This window comes from Drosophila mojavensis, unplaced genomic scaffold (assembly GCF_018153725.1).
Source record: "Drosophila mojavensis isolate 15081-1352.22 unplaced genomic scaffold, ASM1815372v1 contig_136, whole genome shotgun sequence".
NCBI classification, from domain to species: Eukaryota; Metazoa; Arthropoda; class Insecta; order Diptera; family Drosophilidae; genus Drosophila; species Drosophila mojavensis.
In genome coordinates, this window is record NW_025318667.1 from 29,955,781 (window position 1) to 29,974,134 (window position 18,354).

The window sequence follows — 18,354 nt, forward strand, 5'->3', positions numbered from 1 at the left end:
CATTACGGGGGTATAAAGTGGAATTAAAGCAAGCAATGGAACATACACTTTAACGGCAATTATAAGCCTTATCTTAGACATGATTGTAGCTATGAACTTTTCTTGTATAACAGCATATAAATATAAGAGAACTTCACGAGGTTGCAGGCTTTATTGTACAGCAGGTCTATAATGGATATATGTTAAAAACTGTTAAGTTTTATTTGGTTGGTTGCTATCGTCCCGTCGTTAGATTATATTCCACACAATATATATATTAATTAGATTAAGAATCGTCGTGGGATTAATTGATAACCAGTTATTTATATGAACTGACTGAAGTGCATGATAAGTGGTATATGTATAACAGCTGATCGTTGTATGACACTTGAAAGTATATTGAATCCGTATTCCAAATAACATTCGATGTTTTATATAATAAAAGAAGTTGGAATATTCATGAAAAATCGAAACAGTTGATAGACCCGTGCCAATATACATAGACATATATAACAGTTGATCACTATATAACACTTACTTAGAGTAGGTGCTCTAAATCAGATAGAATATATTTTAGATAATACCGAATTGGGTATATGGGAAATTGAGATATTTGATAGACATGAAATATTGATGGATAAAATGTTAAAGTGTTATATAGTAAATATAGAATTTGGATATATGTATTCAGATGTAAATATGTGAAGTGATACGATTTGAAAGACTTGTCTATTGATATAAACTTTCGAGACATGTATATTGCTTGCGAGATAGACTCTTATAACAGCTGACTTTTGTATAACGACGGTACGTACTTATATAGCTACTGTTGTGGCTGTTGTTGTTGCTCTTCAGATTCTGAGTGATAAGGGGATGACACGAGTGCTGTGTGCTCAGGTTATCAGTTTAGCGAGTCAAGTCGCGAAAGATGATGATTATTATTTGTATATAGCCATATATACTACTGCGCTTTATATGTAGATGTTTCGTTAACATTTTTGTCGCTGTTGTTCTGTTAATTGTTGTTGTTGTTGTTGTTGTTGCTCCGTTTATAATCACGCGCTGCTGTTGACAAACCGAAAGCCGAACGCCGAGCGCCGAAAACTTATTCCAACAATAATGCAAAACAACAGTCTGAGTACATATAGAAATGTCGATATGTATATAGTATATGTGTATATATAGTAAGCTGCATATAGTATATGTATCTGGAGGCGTGTCTCTGCTGGCGCTTTTCTTGCCAGCTGTTGCTGTGCCTTCGCCGCTCCGTGCTCAAGTTGAAAACATTTGTCAACTTGTTTTGCTGGCTTTTTAATTTGTTTTTTGTTTTTGGGTGATATTTGCGATGTGATTTAAATTTGAGGGGGGCCTGACAACCTCAATAGCCAAGAGCAACAACAACGCGATCAGCTTGGACACCGACAGCAACTGCTTGTTGCCGACTGATAGAGGACAAAAGCGGAAGCAGCTGAGGGAAGAGCAGGGAGTGCGGGCTGACGAGTGAGTGAGAGAGAGAGGGATTGATAGTACAGATGATTTTGCGAGCCTCAGTAGACTGCCATCTATATATAACCCCCACATCCGAAACACCTCAGACTTGACTTGTGTAAGTTTCTATCGGTTCGAGCTAAGTTTAGCTCAAATAACAGTTTAACTAATATATTTAATAATAAGTATTGTAGACACAGACAGGGACTGATTAGGTCATCATCAGGTGACTTGCATTAATAAGACTAATAAATAATTTACTCCATATGCATGGCGATCTACGTTCGAAAGAAATTGATTTAGATTTTGATTTTGATATATACTCGAAAGTAACGGCAATCTAAGTTTGCTTGTGCGTTTATCTTTAGAGTAGCCAAAATTGGCAAAGTCTTTTCTGATTGTTGCGTTGCATCCAACTGTTCCGATGTCATTTTACATCTGTTGCTGCTCTGTTCAAGCAACTGTGCCAAAAGCTGCAAAAATTTGTTTTAGTCTCTCTCTCTCTCTCTCTCTCTCTCTCTCTCTCTGTGCTCCCTTATTCTTATCGATCGGTTATAAAAAAAATAAAAATAAAAAATGGCTTCAATTTGCTTTTGCCATTCGCATTCGCATTCGTCTTGAAATGTGCCTCGCTTTATGCAATCGCTTTGGTTCGCCCACACTTTTGGGGCTTCGTTGGCGTGGGTTTTATGCGCTGCACCTAAAAGTATGCAATGCTTGCGCCAGGGCAAGATCGTGTGGTTGGCTAGCTGCTGGGGGAGAGTGGGGGTTGAAAGAGAGACTGAGAGAGATGCAGAGACTCCGCTGTGTAGGGCTTGATTGCCAAGTGTTTTTATCCGTGGTGGAGACATCTCGTGATCTGACCGCATGCCTTCATCCTCTCACACACAGACAGATAGATATAAATATATATATATGTATATATATATATAAATATATAATATATGTAAAAATATATATAAAAAATCCTCCCCTCCTCAATACAGTTGCCAAAAATGTGTCGGTTTTTTAACCGCACTCAGCTGTCACTCACATTCACCTGACAACGAGCCGAAAGACGCAGCTCCTAGCAATCCCATATGCGCTTAGAAATTGCTTTGTATAAGTAACAACAATGCAACAACGACAGCAAGAAAAAACTCAAAATTAATTGAAAGAAAAACAATAACAAAGAAGACTTTGCTCTAGAGTCGGGAGTGGTCGACTAGGATATACCCTGTATATATTTTTATACCCTGATTTATATATTTATTTAAAAAAAAAAAAAACAACTTAAGCTTATTCAGTTCTAATCGATGTTAGGGGTGGTCTGAAGATTAGAATGACAAACTCGTAATTCATAAAAATTGTATTTTGAAGTCTTTAGCTCTACTAGTTTACGAGGTCTCTGCGCGTATACGGACGGAACAGTATGCAAACAGATAGTCGGACATGAATGCCAATCGAGTGACTCATCGTGTCGTTCAGATCAGGAAGGTGTATACTTAGTCTGTCACATTTCGCAAGCCAATATAATTTGTTGACATGATGAATATTGATATTCGGCAGTGTAATACGTTCTATTATATCATAAATATAAATATCATGTATTTAAAGCGTAAATTAAATTCTAGATTAAACTAACAAATTAATGTATGAATGTATAGTAACTATATATATATAATTATATATTCATATATTTTTGCTATTTCCAATTGAAGTCTTTCGCTTAAATCTGTTCAGCAGTTTTTGGACTAATGCTCTGTAAAATAAATTTATAACGGTTACTTGCCACTACTCAATCGGTAAAGCGAACTATTCTATATAGACTCTGTGAAAACTATATTATCCAGGGAATAACATTGGGCAAGCATATGATATATAAATATTTATAGCTGTGAATTGCTTATCTAATATTTACAAGGTCTATAATCAATATCCTAACTGCTACACATTATATCCTTTGTCTTTTTCGTTGAAGCATTTAATAAATTAATATAAATTCTCTATAAATGTGGTAACAAATGGAATATTAAATGTTATTCATAGCTCCGACTAAAAGCTGGTCCCATCACTCCCCTCCGCTCCATCCCACTCCCTCTGCCTATCTTTTTGCTAACTGAGCTGTGCTGATTTCGTTTGAATTAAGGCATGCGAAGCGCGATATTCAGAAGAAAGGGTTGTGACTGAGTAGGGGAGGAAGCGCAGAGGGGGATAGCTACTTGTGCATGGTAGCTCTACAGTATTCGGTTTCGGGGCTCTGACACGTTATTACCATCCGAGTGTGTGTGTGAAAGCACTTCCCTCTCTCTCTTCTCCGCTGCTATTACTCTCTTTCCCTCTCTCTCCCTCTGTCTTTCTATTTATATATATATACATATATTCCTCCTATTCCCTGTGTTTTGAAGTGGTTTCCTCTCTTTCTGCTGCGTCATGCGGTTTTTTCTTTCTTTCATTTCTTTTGCATTGCACATGCGATACCCCCGGCACCGTTAATCGACACACCCCCACAGCCCGAATGCCTGCCCCTTCGCCCAGTGCCCCAGCACCCCAGCACCCAGCGCCTGCCTCCGGCATTGAGTCTCGCGAGCGCAGTTCTAGTTGCCAACTGTGTTTGTATATCGATTAGTTTTCGTCGCCCCACAAAATGCCAAAGAAAAAAACCAAAGACTTGAAAAATTGTTTTTCTATTTTGACAACGCCCCAAGCCCGCCCGGTCTGCCGCCCAGCTACCCCCAATTGGTCTAAGTGTTGTTTTACAATATTTACAGTGCATTAAAACGGGAGTGCGCATATATTCATGCATATTATATATATGTACATATATAATATTTGGGTTAACAATTTGATTTATTTATTCGCATAAATCAAAACAATTTGGTTGAAAAACATTCACTTCGATTTATCATCAATAAATTGACACAGTTATGTTATGGCTTATATCTAGATCCATATAGTAAATATTCCCACTGGCAAACAACATCGATTATAAGACGTAGGAGATCTAAAAATACTCGCCTTAGAATTTCTATTTTTATGCTTTTATTACCCAAATCGAAATCGATTTTGTTGTTTCGAACTTCATTTGATCATAAATCGATTCTATTTATACTTTATGGCATACTAAAATACTATATAAAAAAAAAAAAAAAAAATTTGATTTTGAAACATCAAATAAATTCCCAAGAACTTTTAAATGTCGACAATCATAAACTAATAATACATGCAAATATATATATGTATATAATGAAATTGCATATATTTTAAAAACAAAAAGTCAATACTAATAAGAAGAACCTTATTGGAACGCAAAGAAAGAAATTATAACATTGTGGTTTTTGACATTGAATTACAGAAGGTGCACTGAAAATGCATAGATATAGTAATGCTGGATGGACAATAGTTCACATACATTAGATATATATATGTATATATATCGCCTATATCGTCTATCTATGTATTTTGTTTGCCAATTTGTGGTGTTTTTTGGTGGCGCCTCGTACCGAGAAAACAATTTCAATGGCAATGTATGCACACATTTTTCTTGGCCTCCTTTTTATTGTGATACCCATTGAAATTGCATATAGAAGGGGTGTGATTGAATTGCATACCTGCTTATTATTGTTAATCTTAACAAATGTTTAACCAATAAATTTGTAAGCAAACCATTTTGCCATTTTGGCAAGTCCTAAAAAGTTCTTTAAATGCTATTCGAATCAGACTCCGAATTACAGAGTATCTGAGTGTCGATCATGCTCGTTTGATTATGATTTAGTGTGTTTGCTTTTTTGCTGATATTATTTTTTTAATTGATTCATTATAATGAAATAAATTATTTTTCATTTTTGGTTTCTTGGGCATATCCTTTGAGTGCAGCGCTGCTTTCTATCTATGCCCCAATCCCAATCCCACCCCCTCTCTCCCTCTTTCTCTCTCCATTACATTGAGCTGTCAGCTAACGTGGACCAGCCTGGGGCTGGGGAGGGGCGGGGCTCGCATCTGTCGCATGCTTGGCTGCGCTTGGCTGCTGCTCAACGTTGTCTGTCCATCGGCCCGGTATGGTCCATCTACGGTGCACCGCCTGAATCGTAAGAGTCCAAGTCTTTGGGCTACCTTTTTACCGTCCATCTGTCCGTCTGTCTTTCTGTCTGTCTGTCTGTCTGTTTGCCTGCCTGCCCGTCTTAGTCTACCTGTCTTATCGTCTTCGCATGTTCTTTTGGCATCTCTATGCAATGCTCGCAATTTTCCTGCAATTAAATGTGCAATGCCAAAAACAACAACAGAAATAAATAAAGGAAAATTAAAATGAAATAATTATGAAATTTTCATGAGCCTGAGCCAAAATAAAAAAAAAATTAAAAAAGAAGAAGAGAGAAAAAAAACACATTGCAGTCGCGTGCGTGCGGCGCTCAGCGGCTTCGAAGCCACAAAGTGAATCAGCTGTTTGGACTGTGGATCGTGGTTTGTGGACTCTGTGTGGATGGTGGATGGTGGATGGCGAATTGGCAGATCGTGCATCGATTGGCATTAACGCGTTGTCGTTGTCGTTGTCATTGTCGCTCGTCCTCGCCAAGTTTGCTACGAGCCAACAAGAAAGCAGCGTTAAGCCAATTGTGCAACGGAAGTTCGAGCGATCGCATCGCCGGATCGCAGCTAACGTATCGATCGACCATATACGTATATATATACATACATATATATTTATATATATATATCAAATCGGAACTGACTCTATTCAATATATATATATATATATATATCTTGATACACATATATGCATATATATTTCTGTGTGTGTGTGTGATTAGAGCTGCATAAATGATTAAAAGATAAAACGCCGACAATTGTTGCTGTTGTTGCTGTTGCTGCTGCTGCTGCTGCTGCTGCTACTGCTGTTGCTTCTGCTATTTATTTGATAGTTGTTGCTGATTTTGCTTTCGTTTCAACTGATTTTGATATTTTTTTTTTTTTTTTTTTTTATGTGCTGAGCATTTCTATTTGAAGATCGATCGAATCGATCGACTCGATTAATTGTCTGCGTTAAACGTCAAGCGAGACGTCCGCGAGAAAAGTTGGTCAAGTGGGCAGAAATAAAACACGCGCGCACTGTTAACACAACTAGGCCAAAGCCTGACCAAAAAATAAATAAAAATAAAAACCAACAAGAAAGTGAACAAAAAAATAAATATAAATAAATAAATAAAACTTTAACCACGAACACACTCGAGACCTAGAGACAGTAGAGTCGATTCACAGGCTGCCATCATTGAGAGCAAAGTGGATAAGATTCAGGCGTCCAGTCGCCTGCGCAAGGTGGTGCGAGTTGTGCGTAGGAAGAAGCGGGCCGTCAATGATGCCAGCGAATCGGACGGGGCTGGGGAGACGGCTCCCGGCAGCGCCCCGGCCATAACTAGTGCCGGCGACCCGAAGGACCTGAACAATTCGAGCTCGAATTCGAACTTAGCATCGAGACACTATTACAATGCGCCGCTGTCGGAGATTGAGGCTGTACGTGCGGCTCATGAGGCCGCCGCGGCTGTGGCCGCTAGCACCAGTCGACCTTGGACGCCAATGCCGCCGCGTAAGCCTCAATGCAAGACTAAATCGAAATCGAAGACTAAACGCCACTCGCTGCCGAACGCCAGTGGCGGCAACAGTTCGCTGTTATCATCGGGTCTAGCGAGACGATCGTCCGCGTCCATGGCCAAAGTGGAGACGACGCACAAGAAGCGCGACTCGACAAGCAACTCCAACGATTCCGATACCAAGTCCAAAACCAGCGAGAACAGCGACAGCAGTGATAACAGCACTGCAGCATCGACGGACTCGTCCTCCTCCGCCACCTCATCGTCGTCGTCGTCGTCGTCGTCGTCATCCACGACATCGTCATCCTCACCCGCGTTGGCCGCCAACGGCCGCAAGGGGCGTCGAGCAAACGGTAAAGCAACGCTGCCATCATCGCTGCCAGCTGCAACTGGTGCCGCCTCCTCATCCTCGGCTTCGCTGTTGGCTGCCCTCAAGAAGCCGAAGCTACAGACGCGCAGCTCTGGCTCGCTCGGCAAGCAGTACAAGGATCCAAGTACAAACGCATATAGTTTTCCCGCTCGCCCCCTCCACCACAACTTGATCTAAATCTCAATCCCAATCCCAATCTCAGTCTTCATTCCTCTGTGGCCGAGCCCATCTCATGCACAGTACCGTTGACCTTTAGCTGATGCCTCGCCTCATCCTCTCTCGCCTCGTCTCGATCTGGTAATGCGGTACAGCAGCTGCCGCCCGTCGAAAGTTGCGCTAATGCCAAAATTAATTATAAATTAAATAAAATCAAATGAATAGATAATATATATATATACATTTACATATATATATAGGTGAAGCGATCGCAATTTGCGCGATCACGTAAAACGTTTAGCAGCTGAACTGAAATGTTTCGCGCGTATATAATCTATATATAAATATAAATATATATATATATATATATAATATATGCAAATGAGCATGATAACAAATGATAAAGAACAACAAGAGGAAGACAAAGGCGAAGAGACAGAAGAGAGATGAGCCAATGTTTACACTTTTCATGTTTTGCATGACTAAAATCCTTCTCCAATTCCAAATTCTCGATCCTCTCTGTCACTCCCACTTTGGCTTTGCTTATCGCTCACCCACTCTTTCATTTCGTGTGCTGAACTCTGTGCCCTTAATTTGTCTATATATCAATCTCTCTCTCTCAACGCTACGATCTCTTAACTGATGCGATTCGATCTAATCCTGCCACAGGCATGAAACAATTAATCGGAAAGTTGAATGATTTGTGGCCCGAGCATAGCGTCGCATTGTCCATTCCAAAGGAGGTTGATAGAAGCAAGGAGAAACTTGAGGGCGCCTGGGAGACAATAGGTATTACTGAGCTTTGCTCTCAACAACTTGGCACTGTCTTGTCGACTACTATGTAAACGATATACATATCTAACTATTTGTTTATGATGGCATTTAACTGAATGCATAATTATTGCTTGTTTATACCAAAAAAAATGGGGCTAATATGATATTGTATATAATGTTATAGATATACATAAGAAATATATACGATATATTTAAAGTTTATTTGTTTTTTTCTGACAATATTTACGTCTCATACTTATGCCTCTCTTTGATTTTATTCTCTGCTCTCATAGGTCGCGATGGTTCCAAAATTACAACAGTCGTTGCTACACCTGGCCAAGGCACCGATCGCGTTCAAGAAGTTTCCTATACAGACACAAAAGTCATAGGAAATGGCAGCTTTGGAGTCGTCTTTCAGGCGAAGCTCTGCGATACCGGCGAGTTGGTTGCAATCAAAAAAGTTTTACAAGACAGACGATTTAAGGTGAGTAGCTCGATTTGCGAGCTCGAATCCCAAATTTATATACATATATTAACTCTCAACCTTCACCTTTGTTTTTTTTTTTTGCAGAATCGTGAATTGCAAATAATGCGCAGATTGGAGCATTGTAATATTGTTAAACTTTTATACTTTTTCTATTCGAGTGGTGAAAAGGTAATATATATGACATTCATCTATGGATATCTAACAGAATTTACGACGATCAGAGTTGAGGGTTCCCAGCTGTGATTTGCGCTAGAGTTGTTGCGGCTTTCGATTCCTATATATAAATATATATGTTCTTTATTATGATATATTTCAATTGATTTTCTTTCTATTATATTACATATAAATGTCGAACGAATCGTGACGATTGATATTAGTTGGCCGAATTTCCCATCGATTTGGGCATTTTAGCCGCTGTGCTCAAGCCGCAGGTATTACGTAAGAAATGCAACTACAAGAAGAAAACGAACAAGAATAAGAATATGAAGAGAGGACAACTCTTCAAAAGATTCGCTCATAACGTTCACTCTCTTATGCGCTTATGCGCTTATCGCTCTTTGTCTCTCTTTCTATATCTATCTATCTATCTCTGTCTATCTCTCTGACTCTCTATTCCATATTACATATTTGGTTATCCGTTCCCATCTCTCTTGCTCCCGCGCTCTATATATTTATCTCTCTTTGTCTAAGAATATCTGCAGATGCAGCAAAAGTTTGCATGCTAGAAGAAGCTTGAGAGATTAGTGTGTGTGTGCATGTTGACCCTGACCTCTGACCCCTGACCCCGGATGCCGCACTTTCAACCCAAACATTACCCCGAAATCGAGAAATCACCTTTCCTTAAGATGCTAGGTGCTATATATATACATATGTATATACATTTACATATGTCTTGCGTATATTCGTAGTGCTGCTAAATGCAAGTACTCGATTCTAAGAGTCGTCATCGTTATCGCCATCGTTGATCCTCGAACATCACATTTCGCATGCTGATGTCAAATTTTGCAACCGTCAACAAACTTTTCCGCCGCTTGCAGCTTGGAGCTCGCCTGATCATTACAATAAAAAACTAACAAAACGCCCCAATAAACTTTTGATTAATACTTATGTATTGGCATTCCTCTTGCAGCGCGATGAAGTATTTTTGAATTTAGTCCTCGAATATATACCAGAAACTGTATACAAAGTGGCACGTCAATATGCCAAAACCAAGCAAACGATACCAATCAATTTTATTCGGGTGAGTATTTGAGAAATATACATTTATGAGAACTATCAACTAATTGATCTGCCTTCTCGTTTGTCGACTATCGCAGCTCTATATGTATCAATTGTTCAGAAGCTTGGCATATATCCATTCGCTAGGCATTTGCCATCGTGATATCAAGCCGCAGAATCTGCTGCTCGACCCCGAAACGGCCGTACTCAAGCTGTGCGATTTCGGCAGTGCCAAGCAGCTGCTGCACGGTGAGCCGAATGTTTCGTACATTTGCTCCCGGTATTATCGGGCACCAGAGCTTATATTTGGCGCCATCAACTATACAACTAAAATCGGTAAAATATCTGTTTTATATTCATACTCGAATCATCTCTAACATAATTTCCGATTGCTTCCAGACGTATGGAGCGCTGGCTGCGTGCTGGCCGAATTATTACTGGGACAGCCCATATTTCCTGGTGATTCTGGTGTCGATCAGTTGGTTGAGGTGATCAAGGTTTTGGGCACACCGACACGAGAACAAATACGCGAAATGAATCCAAACTACACGGAATTCAAGTTTCCGCAGATTAAAAGTCATCCATGGCAGAAAGTAAGTCGGCCGAGATGTATATATACATATATATAAATTGTATAGTATATCCTAATTCCCTCAATCGACCAATGCTCACTCTAAACAGTCTCGACACTATTGAAAGATCTGAAATCGTACCACAACTATTAAATAATCTCTGCTCAGTCACTAACTGAAAGAATGTCATGGCAGAATGTCATCTCTCTCCTCTATCTCTCGTCTATCTGTGTCCCTCTCTCGCTCTCGCTCTCGCTCTCTCTCTCTCTCTCTCTCTTTCTCTCTATCTCTCTCTCACTCTCAAACTAACGCTAACCTATCTCTCACTCACTCACTCTCTCGCTCTATCTATCAGTCTCTTTCTGGTGTGTGTTTTAAATCGTTATTGAAGTGTACATAACAATTCGTTGCAGTCACTACTCGAACGCACCCAATTTCCAAACGCCCTAAACCAGAAACAACAATTGAGAGTAAGCCGAAACAAAAGCGAACGAAATTTAAAACCAAAAGAAAAAAAAAACAAAAACAATCAGCTTAAGAATATTACGATGAAACAATAGCTTTTTAATTCGCACTGCCATGCCCACATATAAAGCATACACACACGCGCGCATACGCACAAGATAAATTCCATGACTTCTATAACTGTCGTCTGACGCTTGAAAGTACTCAAATCCGATGATGCAAATCCCCTATGTATACCAGTGAAATTAGTTCTAGACAAGCGCTATTACTACTGGATTAGGCTAATGTTACTATTCAATAGTATCTTAACTATCGTATAACAGTTTTAGCTTGTATATATATATATATATATGCTTATTAGTTAAGCGCATTTTCAAGAAACGTTTGCATAATCTATTGTAAAACATTTTCTTAGCAGTATAACAGTTTATATAACATTTGTTAGCCAGTATAACAGTTGTATTTTAGTGTTTCGGTCAGTTCTAGAACCATTTGAATTATCCTTTGTTTGTACAATAGTATATGGAGCATTTATAATGGTTATGGGGCCAGTAATAGAGTTTCCAAACAATTGTATAACAGTTTGCTTGTATAACAATTGAATGCTTATAAGTTCTAGGTGTAATTCAAACTGGATTTGTATGATGTAAGACAGTGTGCTAATGATTACATAATAGTTAGGTTGTATAACAATTATATATGTGTATAGCATTTAGAACAGTTCCGCAACTGTTACATTCGCATTTGAAAGCTTAAAATGAAGTTGAGTTTAGTCTGAAAGAGTTTACAAAATACAGCAAATCCAAATCTCATGAATCACGTCAAATCGATATATCGATATAGTATATGGCTTTAGCTTGAGTTCATACGCGGCGCTCGCATTTGTAAAAGTGTTTGTAAATGGCTTACATGTTGATTGATTGAATTTAAATTGATTTGATTTGATTTGGTTTGATTTGATTCAGTTTGACTTGGCTTGGCTTGCCTTGATTGTTGTTTTTCCATTAAACGTGCCTCGCCTTCTGTCCCACGTTTCTGCCGCCTCGGGGATAGATATGTATATATCTCTATGTGTATCCGTATATTTGTATTTATATTTATTTTTCGCTTTGTCGCCCTTCAATGCCGTGTCCTGTTCTGACTCTGCCCCTACCCAAGTGAAGACAGCTGAGTGATGCTGCCGCTGCCGATGATTGCATTCTAATTTGATTCTGGCCATTCCACAGGTTTTCCGTATACGCACTCCGACAGAAGCTATCAACTTGGTGTCGCAGCTGCTCGAGTACACGCCCAGCGCCCGCATTACGCCGCTGAAGGCCTGTGCACATCCGTTCTTTGACGAGCTGCGCATGGAGGGCAATCACACCTTGCCCAATGGCCGCGACATGCCGCCACTTTTCAACTTCACAGAGCATGGTGAGTGCGCTGGGATATGCGAATATATATGCAGATATGTGACCATTCTGTTTTGTTGCAGAACTCTCGATACAGCCTAGCTTAGTGCCACAGTTGTTGCCAAAGCATCTGCAGAACGCAGCACACGCAGCCAGTGCTAATCGCGCCTCGGCTGGAGGACCGGCCGGCGCTGCGGCCAGTGGCTCGACCAACGTCTCCTCAGCGGGCAGTGGCACGTCCGGTGATGGCGCCGCGCAGTCACAGCAGCAGCAGCAGGCGCCCGCATCAGCAGCAGCAGGCACAGGCGCCGGTGGCGCCGCTAACGTTGGCGGCGTCCAAGGAAACAACAGCAGCAGCAACAACAGTGGCAATCCCACAACTGTCACAGCTGCTGCAGGCGCCCCTAATGCGCAGCAATCGAATGCGGCTGCAGCTGGCTCCGGCGGCGGCGGTGGCGGTGGCGCTGCAACAGCTGCCGCTTCAGCCGGCGCAATTGCCACAAGCAATGCAGGTGGCGCTAACATAACAGGTGAGTAGGCGCGTGCCCAGCTGCACCGCGTGTCGCGTCACAAGTCGCGAGTCGCTGTTGCAAGTAATAGATCAGCCTCTATCAATCTATCCATCTATCTATTGATCAATCAGTCTTTCTATCTCTCTATCTATTTATCTATCTATCTATATTTCTATCTATCTAACGAGCTGTCAGCCTATCACTACTTATGTTTCTCTCTCCCTCTCCCCTCCCTATATCTCTATCTTCATCTCTCTGTGTTAATCTCGGTTTGCTTGCTTTTAGCTGAGAATCGTTTGCCCAAATTCATTAAATCGTTCCATTTAGCAAACTTGACGAGGAGCCAACGCAAGAACCGTTCACATTCAGCTGAAGCCTCTCAAGATCAAATTCAAACCAGACAATACCATATCGAAACCCCCATTCCAGACATGTATGGCAGCCGGCTGCATCGAAGCTTCGATTCGATGCGAGACCGTATTGCAACACAGTATTGACTCAAACCACTGCTGCATTAACCAAAAAACGTTGAAATTCGAATTCATTTCGGCTCGACTTTGGCTAACAGAGACATTTCATTCGCTATCCAGTGAAATCCAAAATCCAAATGCAAAATTTAAATCCAACGAAGATGTTCTGAATTAAAGTAGTTATATCTCAATTTATCCGCTGAGCGAGTGCCCTCCAGGCTTGACATTTATTTTCATTGACTTCCAACTTGAGCTCTCATTTCTATTTTGCTTTTATCATGAGCATGGAGATAGCTTCATTCCTAGTTATGCTTGAGGTCTATTAATAGAGCGCAAGTTGGATATTACACATATATCAATATAGCAGAGTACATAGATTGAGCGAACAATCCATTTTTAGACATCTCTCTCTATCTCGCCCTCTCCCAAGTCCATTGTCTGCTTCTATGTATGTCAACTTTGCATGCTTCTATCTTGTTTTCTCTATACCTTTCATAGCAGTGTTTCATTCAAAATATTTTGTATTCAACTTGAAATTTATTAAGTTCCTTCGAATTGGGGTAAACACCCAGATGTGTCTCGGCACGCCGAATATAAGTCGTCCTCAATTTTCGCTCTTGTATTTTCTATCCTAGTTCCCTTCGATCTTTGGTATATCCTGTGCTAGCTTTTTAATTGACCTGCAAACATATATATTTTTGTATTCATATGTTGCTAGCTTCATATATATTTATTTTGTTATAAGTTTGTATCATTTAAATTCATTGAATTTTATTAAAATATTTTTCGTTTTTTTTTTTGTTTCTTTTTTATTTTATTTACAGATTCATAGGGGCAATAGCAACATACGCAAATATATGTACAATATATATCTATATTATATATATCATATGTATGATATATATGCATATATTTATATAATCAATCAACACAGTACACAGAAACCTATGCACACACACATAGATATACACATACACCCACACACATACATGTTGGAGAGAGTGGGAACACAAAAATAAGAGAAATTAAAAATTAAAAAAAAAAAACAAAAACAACACAAAACAAAAATCAAACACAACTGGCAAAAATTAAATATAATTATATACATTGATACATATATCCACGCAAATAAACACACACACATACACACACACTATATTAAATTAATTACATAATTAATTTAAAGCAATTTGCAAACAAACAAAAAAAAAAAATCATTTAAATTAAAATAATAATACAAAACCAGAAGGAATAGAAGAGAAGGAAAATGCATATAAAAAAATAGTAAATAATACACTTACATAAAACTCATGCATAAACACGGAAGAGGATGGAGGAGATAAAGAAACAACCAGCTTCAATTAAACAAAACAAAAAAAGAAAGAGAGAAATAAAATAAAACTAAAAACGAAAAAAAAAAAAAAAACAACAACAAATGTAACGCAACATTTTACATAGATAAAAGTAAATTTATTTTAATCTTAAAATAAAAGAAAAAAAAACTAAAGTAATAACTGTAATAGCAATGACATTGCTAAATGCCAATGTAATGGCTTGTTTTTATTATTATTATTATTATTATTATAATTACCTTTTTTTTTTAATTAATTAATAAAGAACAATTTAATAAATCAGCTGGCTAAAACTGAACAACTGACAAAACTGACGCCTTTCAGCGGTAAATGAAACCACAAGTCTCTGGAACATATACCTATACACCGATACACACCTACATACATGCACACGCACGTACATATATATACACATATAAAGTGTATAATATATGTATATGTAAACTTAACGAAAGTCATCGCATATTTAATTTCAATAAAATTTCATACATTTCTTTTGTTTTAATTATTATTATTATTATTTTTTTTTTTTTTGTAGTATGGTAATATGTAGTAAAAACAATAATAAAAAAACCCAACTGAAAACTATTTATTTGAACAATATAATGATGAGTAATTTTGTTGATTCTATTGAAAAATGACTATTAAAACGATTGAAATCGAAATGAAAATAAATTTAAAATAAGCTTTGGCTGCATATAAATCGGTATATATATATATATATTTCAACTATATATACAAAAGTAAGAAGCAAGCAATTGAATGCCTTGCAATATATACATACATATATCTAAATATCTAACTATTTAATTAATTATGACCTTTTTTTGTGAATCGCATTATATATACAATATATAAATATATATGTATATATAAAATAAATAAATTATTTTAATTAAAAAATTTTTATTTTGTAATACATAAAACAAGAAAGCAGCGAGCATTGAGTGAAATAAAAACAAAAAATGTATATATATATATATATATATATATATATATATATATATATATATATTTAACAATTCTACAATAAATGTATGTATATTAAATTTAGAAAATTACTAAAAAAAAAAAAAAAAAAAAAAAATTAAATAAACATATTACACAAATACAGCATAAATAAACATTTTTATGTAAAAATTTAATTTTTATTAAATCCAAAATATATTAAAAATATTATCGATGAGAACAGTTGGCAGAATACGTTATTTATGAGGCGGACAATGGTCTCTTCCAAGTGCAAGGCGATGCAATGCAATGAGTCTAGATGCAATATGCGTACTGAAAAAAAATCCAAATTGAGTCTAAAATATCAAATAAATATATGGAGTGTAGATCTAGTACGAATTCGGAGTTTGAATTTCCTAACATTTGTATATTCGTGACTAAATTTAGATTGAAATGCAGATTCTGATTTAGGGAAATTTCCTGATTGGTTTATAGACTCACCAGAATTGGGCGCTTGAATGTAGACTTTTGGCCAACTCAGGTGTAGATGTGTTTGTATATGCTTTAGAAAATAATATTGAGATACACTCACACTCACATATATTGTTGCATACATACATAAAAAAACACTATATATGACTGTACTCGTATCGCTGGTTTAGTTGCAATATGTAGATAAAAATACATAATAATAATACATTACATATATGTGTACTATCTATTCCTATATAGATATATCCGATATTTGAGTTGAAATATAAGATGACAATTAGTTGCAAGATTGAACAGAAGCAGAAAACAATGATACCAATACCGATAACGATAAAAATATCGATAACCAGCTTAACTAATTTCATATAGCTACCATTTTTTTTTTGTATCCTGAACAATTATTAAATTCAAGTGCGAAATGTAAAAAACGTATATTTATTAAAATAGTTTACGAAAAGCTACTTTAAACTAATTATAATTAATAAATATAGTATGCATACATACATCAATTGAAAGCCGTACACACAAACAAGTTAAATTTCCTAGTACTTTAGGCACATACACACATACACAAATAAGAAGTAGAAGAGCTGCAGCATTAAAAAGTAAAAAGTTAATATTAATTTGAATAAAATAACAGCAACATACATATAGAGACACACACAAACCGTTATGTATACATGTATAACAAATGTAAAGCCAACAATATCCATGGTTAAATGCATAGACAAAAAAGAACAAGAAAAAGGAAATTTGTTAATAAATATAAATTAAATGAAATAATAATAATGATAATGATAATAATGATAATAATTATGATGATGATCATAAAAGAATATGGGAGAACACTGAGCAAAATTACAAAAATGCTGAAACAGACAAAAACAAACACAAAAACAAATATAAAAAAAAAATAATAAAAATTAAAAAAAAAAAAAAAAAAACAGAAAAAAAACCATATAAATGAACTCACCTTATTTTTCTTCATTTGATTTGTACATTTTATTCGTTCTTGTTGTTGCTAGTGGGTGTGTGTGGTTGGGTGGTTGACCACCCGGTCGGTCGGTCGGTTGGTTGGTATCTGGTTCCATGCCGTGCAGGCGCCGAATTTTGCATGCTTGTGAACATCCATATATGCTCGTTCTTAATGCTCTTTCATTTTATCTTTCTCCTCTCTGTGTTACCTAACGTATTTTCATATAAGTATTTCCCGTTCCATAGTGTTTATCCTGTAATTGGCAGCTGTTAATAACAGCGTCGGCAACAAGAACAACAACAGCAATTTACAGCAATACATTTTGTCTACTTTTGTATTTTTTTTTTGCCAACGAATTTCACAGATTCACAGTCGAATAGCGCCTTTAACAGCAGCGGCAACGGCGACGCCGAGGCTAGCGCTGCAGGTGACGAGGGTGGTGGTGGTGGCAGCAGCAACGGCAGCGGTAGTGGCGGCAACGACGCAGCAGCAGAGCCTGAACAGGCGTTGACCGCGTCAGCCGGCACATCGGGTTAGCGCACTAGCAGCAGCAGCACAGGTAGCAGCGACGGTGACGGCGGCGTCGGCGGCTCTTCATTAATGTAAATGTTGTTTACAGTAAACTGTTATTAACATTTTTGTTCGTTAGCCCTTATGAAAATTGGGGGTTTAAGTAAATTCAAAATTATTTAATTTTCAACTTCACACGTATACACACTTGCACACATGCACACATACGCACACACACATGTGCATTGGTACATACATCCATATAAGACCTGCAAAAATTATTCATTCAACACGCAAAGGATTGAATTAAATATTTATGAATATGTACATACATACATACATAATACATGTATGGCTAGCAGAAGCACTGAACACTTGCATGCGTGCAGCTTATAAACATACATATGAATATATGTATATATATATGCATGTATGTATGTACGTATTCATGCATTCCACTGTGATCTATCGCAAGCTTCCTTAAACCACAAGCGTTTCTTTGCTTTCATCTCCTGGATCACACGTGCTTATGCGTGTGTGGTTGTGTGTGCGTGATTGCATGCAGGTATGTCTGTATGTATGTTGTATGCGTATATGATGGCTTGTACATTGGGCGAAACAAAAATA

General features: G+C 37.6%; 1 protein-coding gene across 10 annotated transcripts in view; it reads left to right on the forward strand.

Annotated features, from left to right (window-relative positions):
- Positions 1 to 18,354, forward strand: part of LOC6586184 (protein kinase shaggy) — a 54,139-nt gene extending 35,785 nt beyond the window's left edge. For 5 of the 10 annotated variants that reach the window (XM_044009163.1, XM_044009165.1, XM_015160464.3 and 2 more), the window contains 8 exons: positions 8,625 to 8,815; positions 8,903 to 8,986; positions 9,948 to 10,058; positions 10,135 to 10,372; positions 10,436 to 10,629; positions 12,300 to 12,489; positions 12,551 to 12,997; positions 13,265 to 13,644. In XM_044009163.1, coding sequence (XP_043865098.1) covers positions 8,625 to 8,815; positions 8,903 to 8,986; positions 9,948 to 10,058; positions 10,135 to 10,372; positions 10,436 to 10,629; positions 12,300 to 12,489; positions 12,551 to 12,997; positions 13,265 to 13,476 — 1,667 coding nt within the window. In that variant the 3' untranslated portion in view covers positions 13,477 to 13,644. Of the gene's footprint in view, positions 1 to 8,226; positions 8,347 to 8,624; positions 8,816 to 8,902; positions 8,987 to 9,947; positions 10,059 to 10,134; positions 10,373 to 10,435; positions 10,630 to 12,299; positions 12,490 to 12,550; positions 12,998 to 13,264; positions 13,645 to 14,273; positions 14,371 to 17,581 lie in introns of those variants that run through there. The other 5 variants (XM_032733196.2, XM_032733194.2, XM_032733197.2 and 2 more) reach the window with 4 other exon arrangements.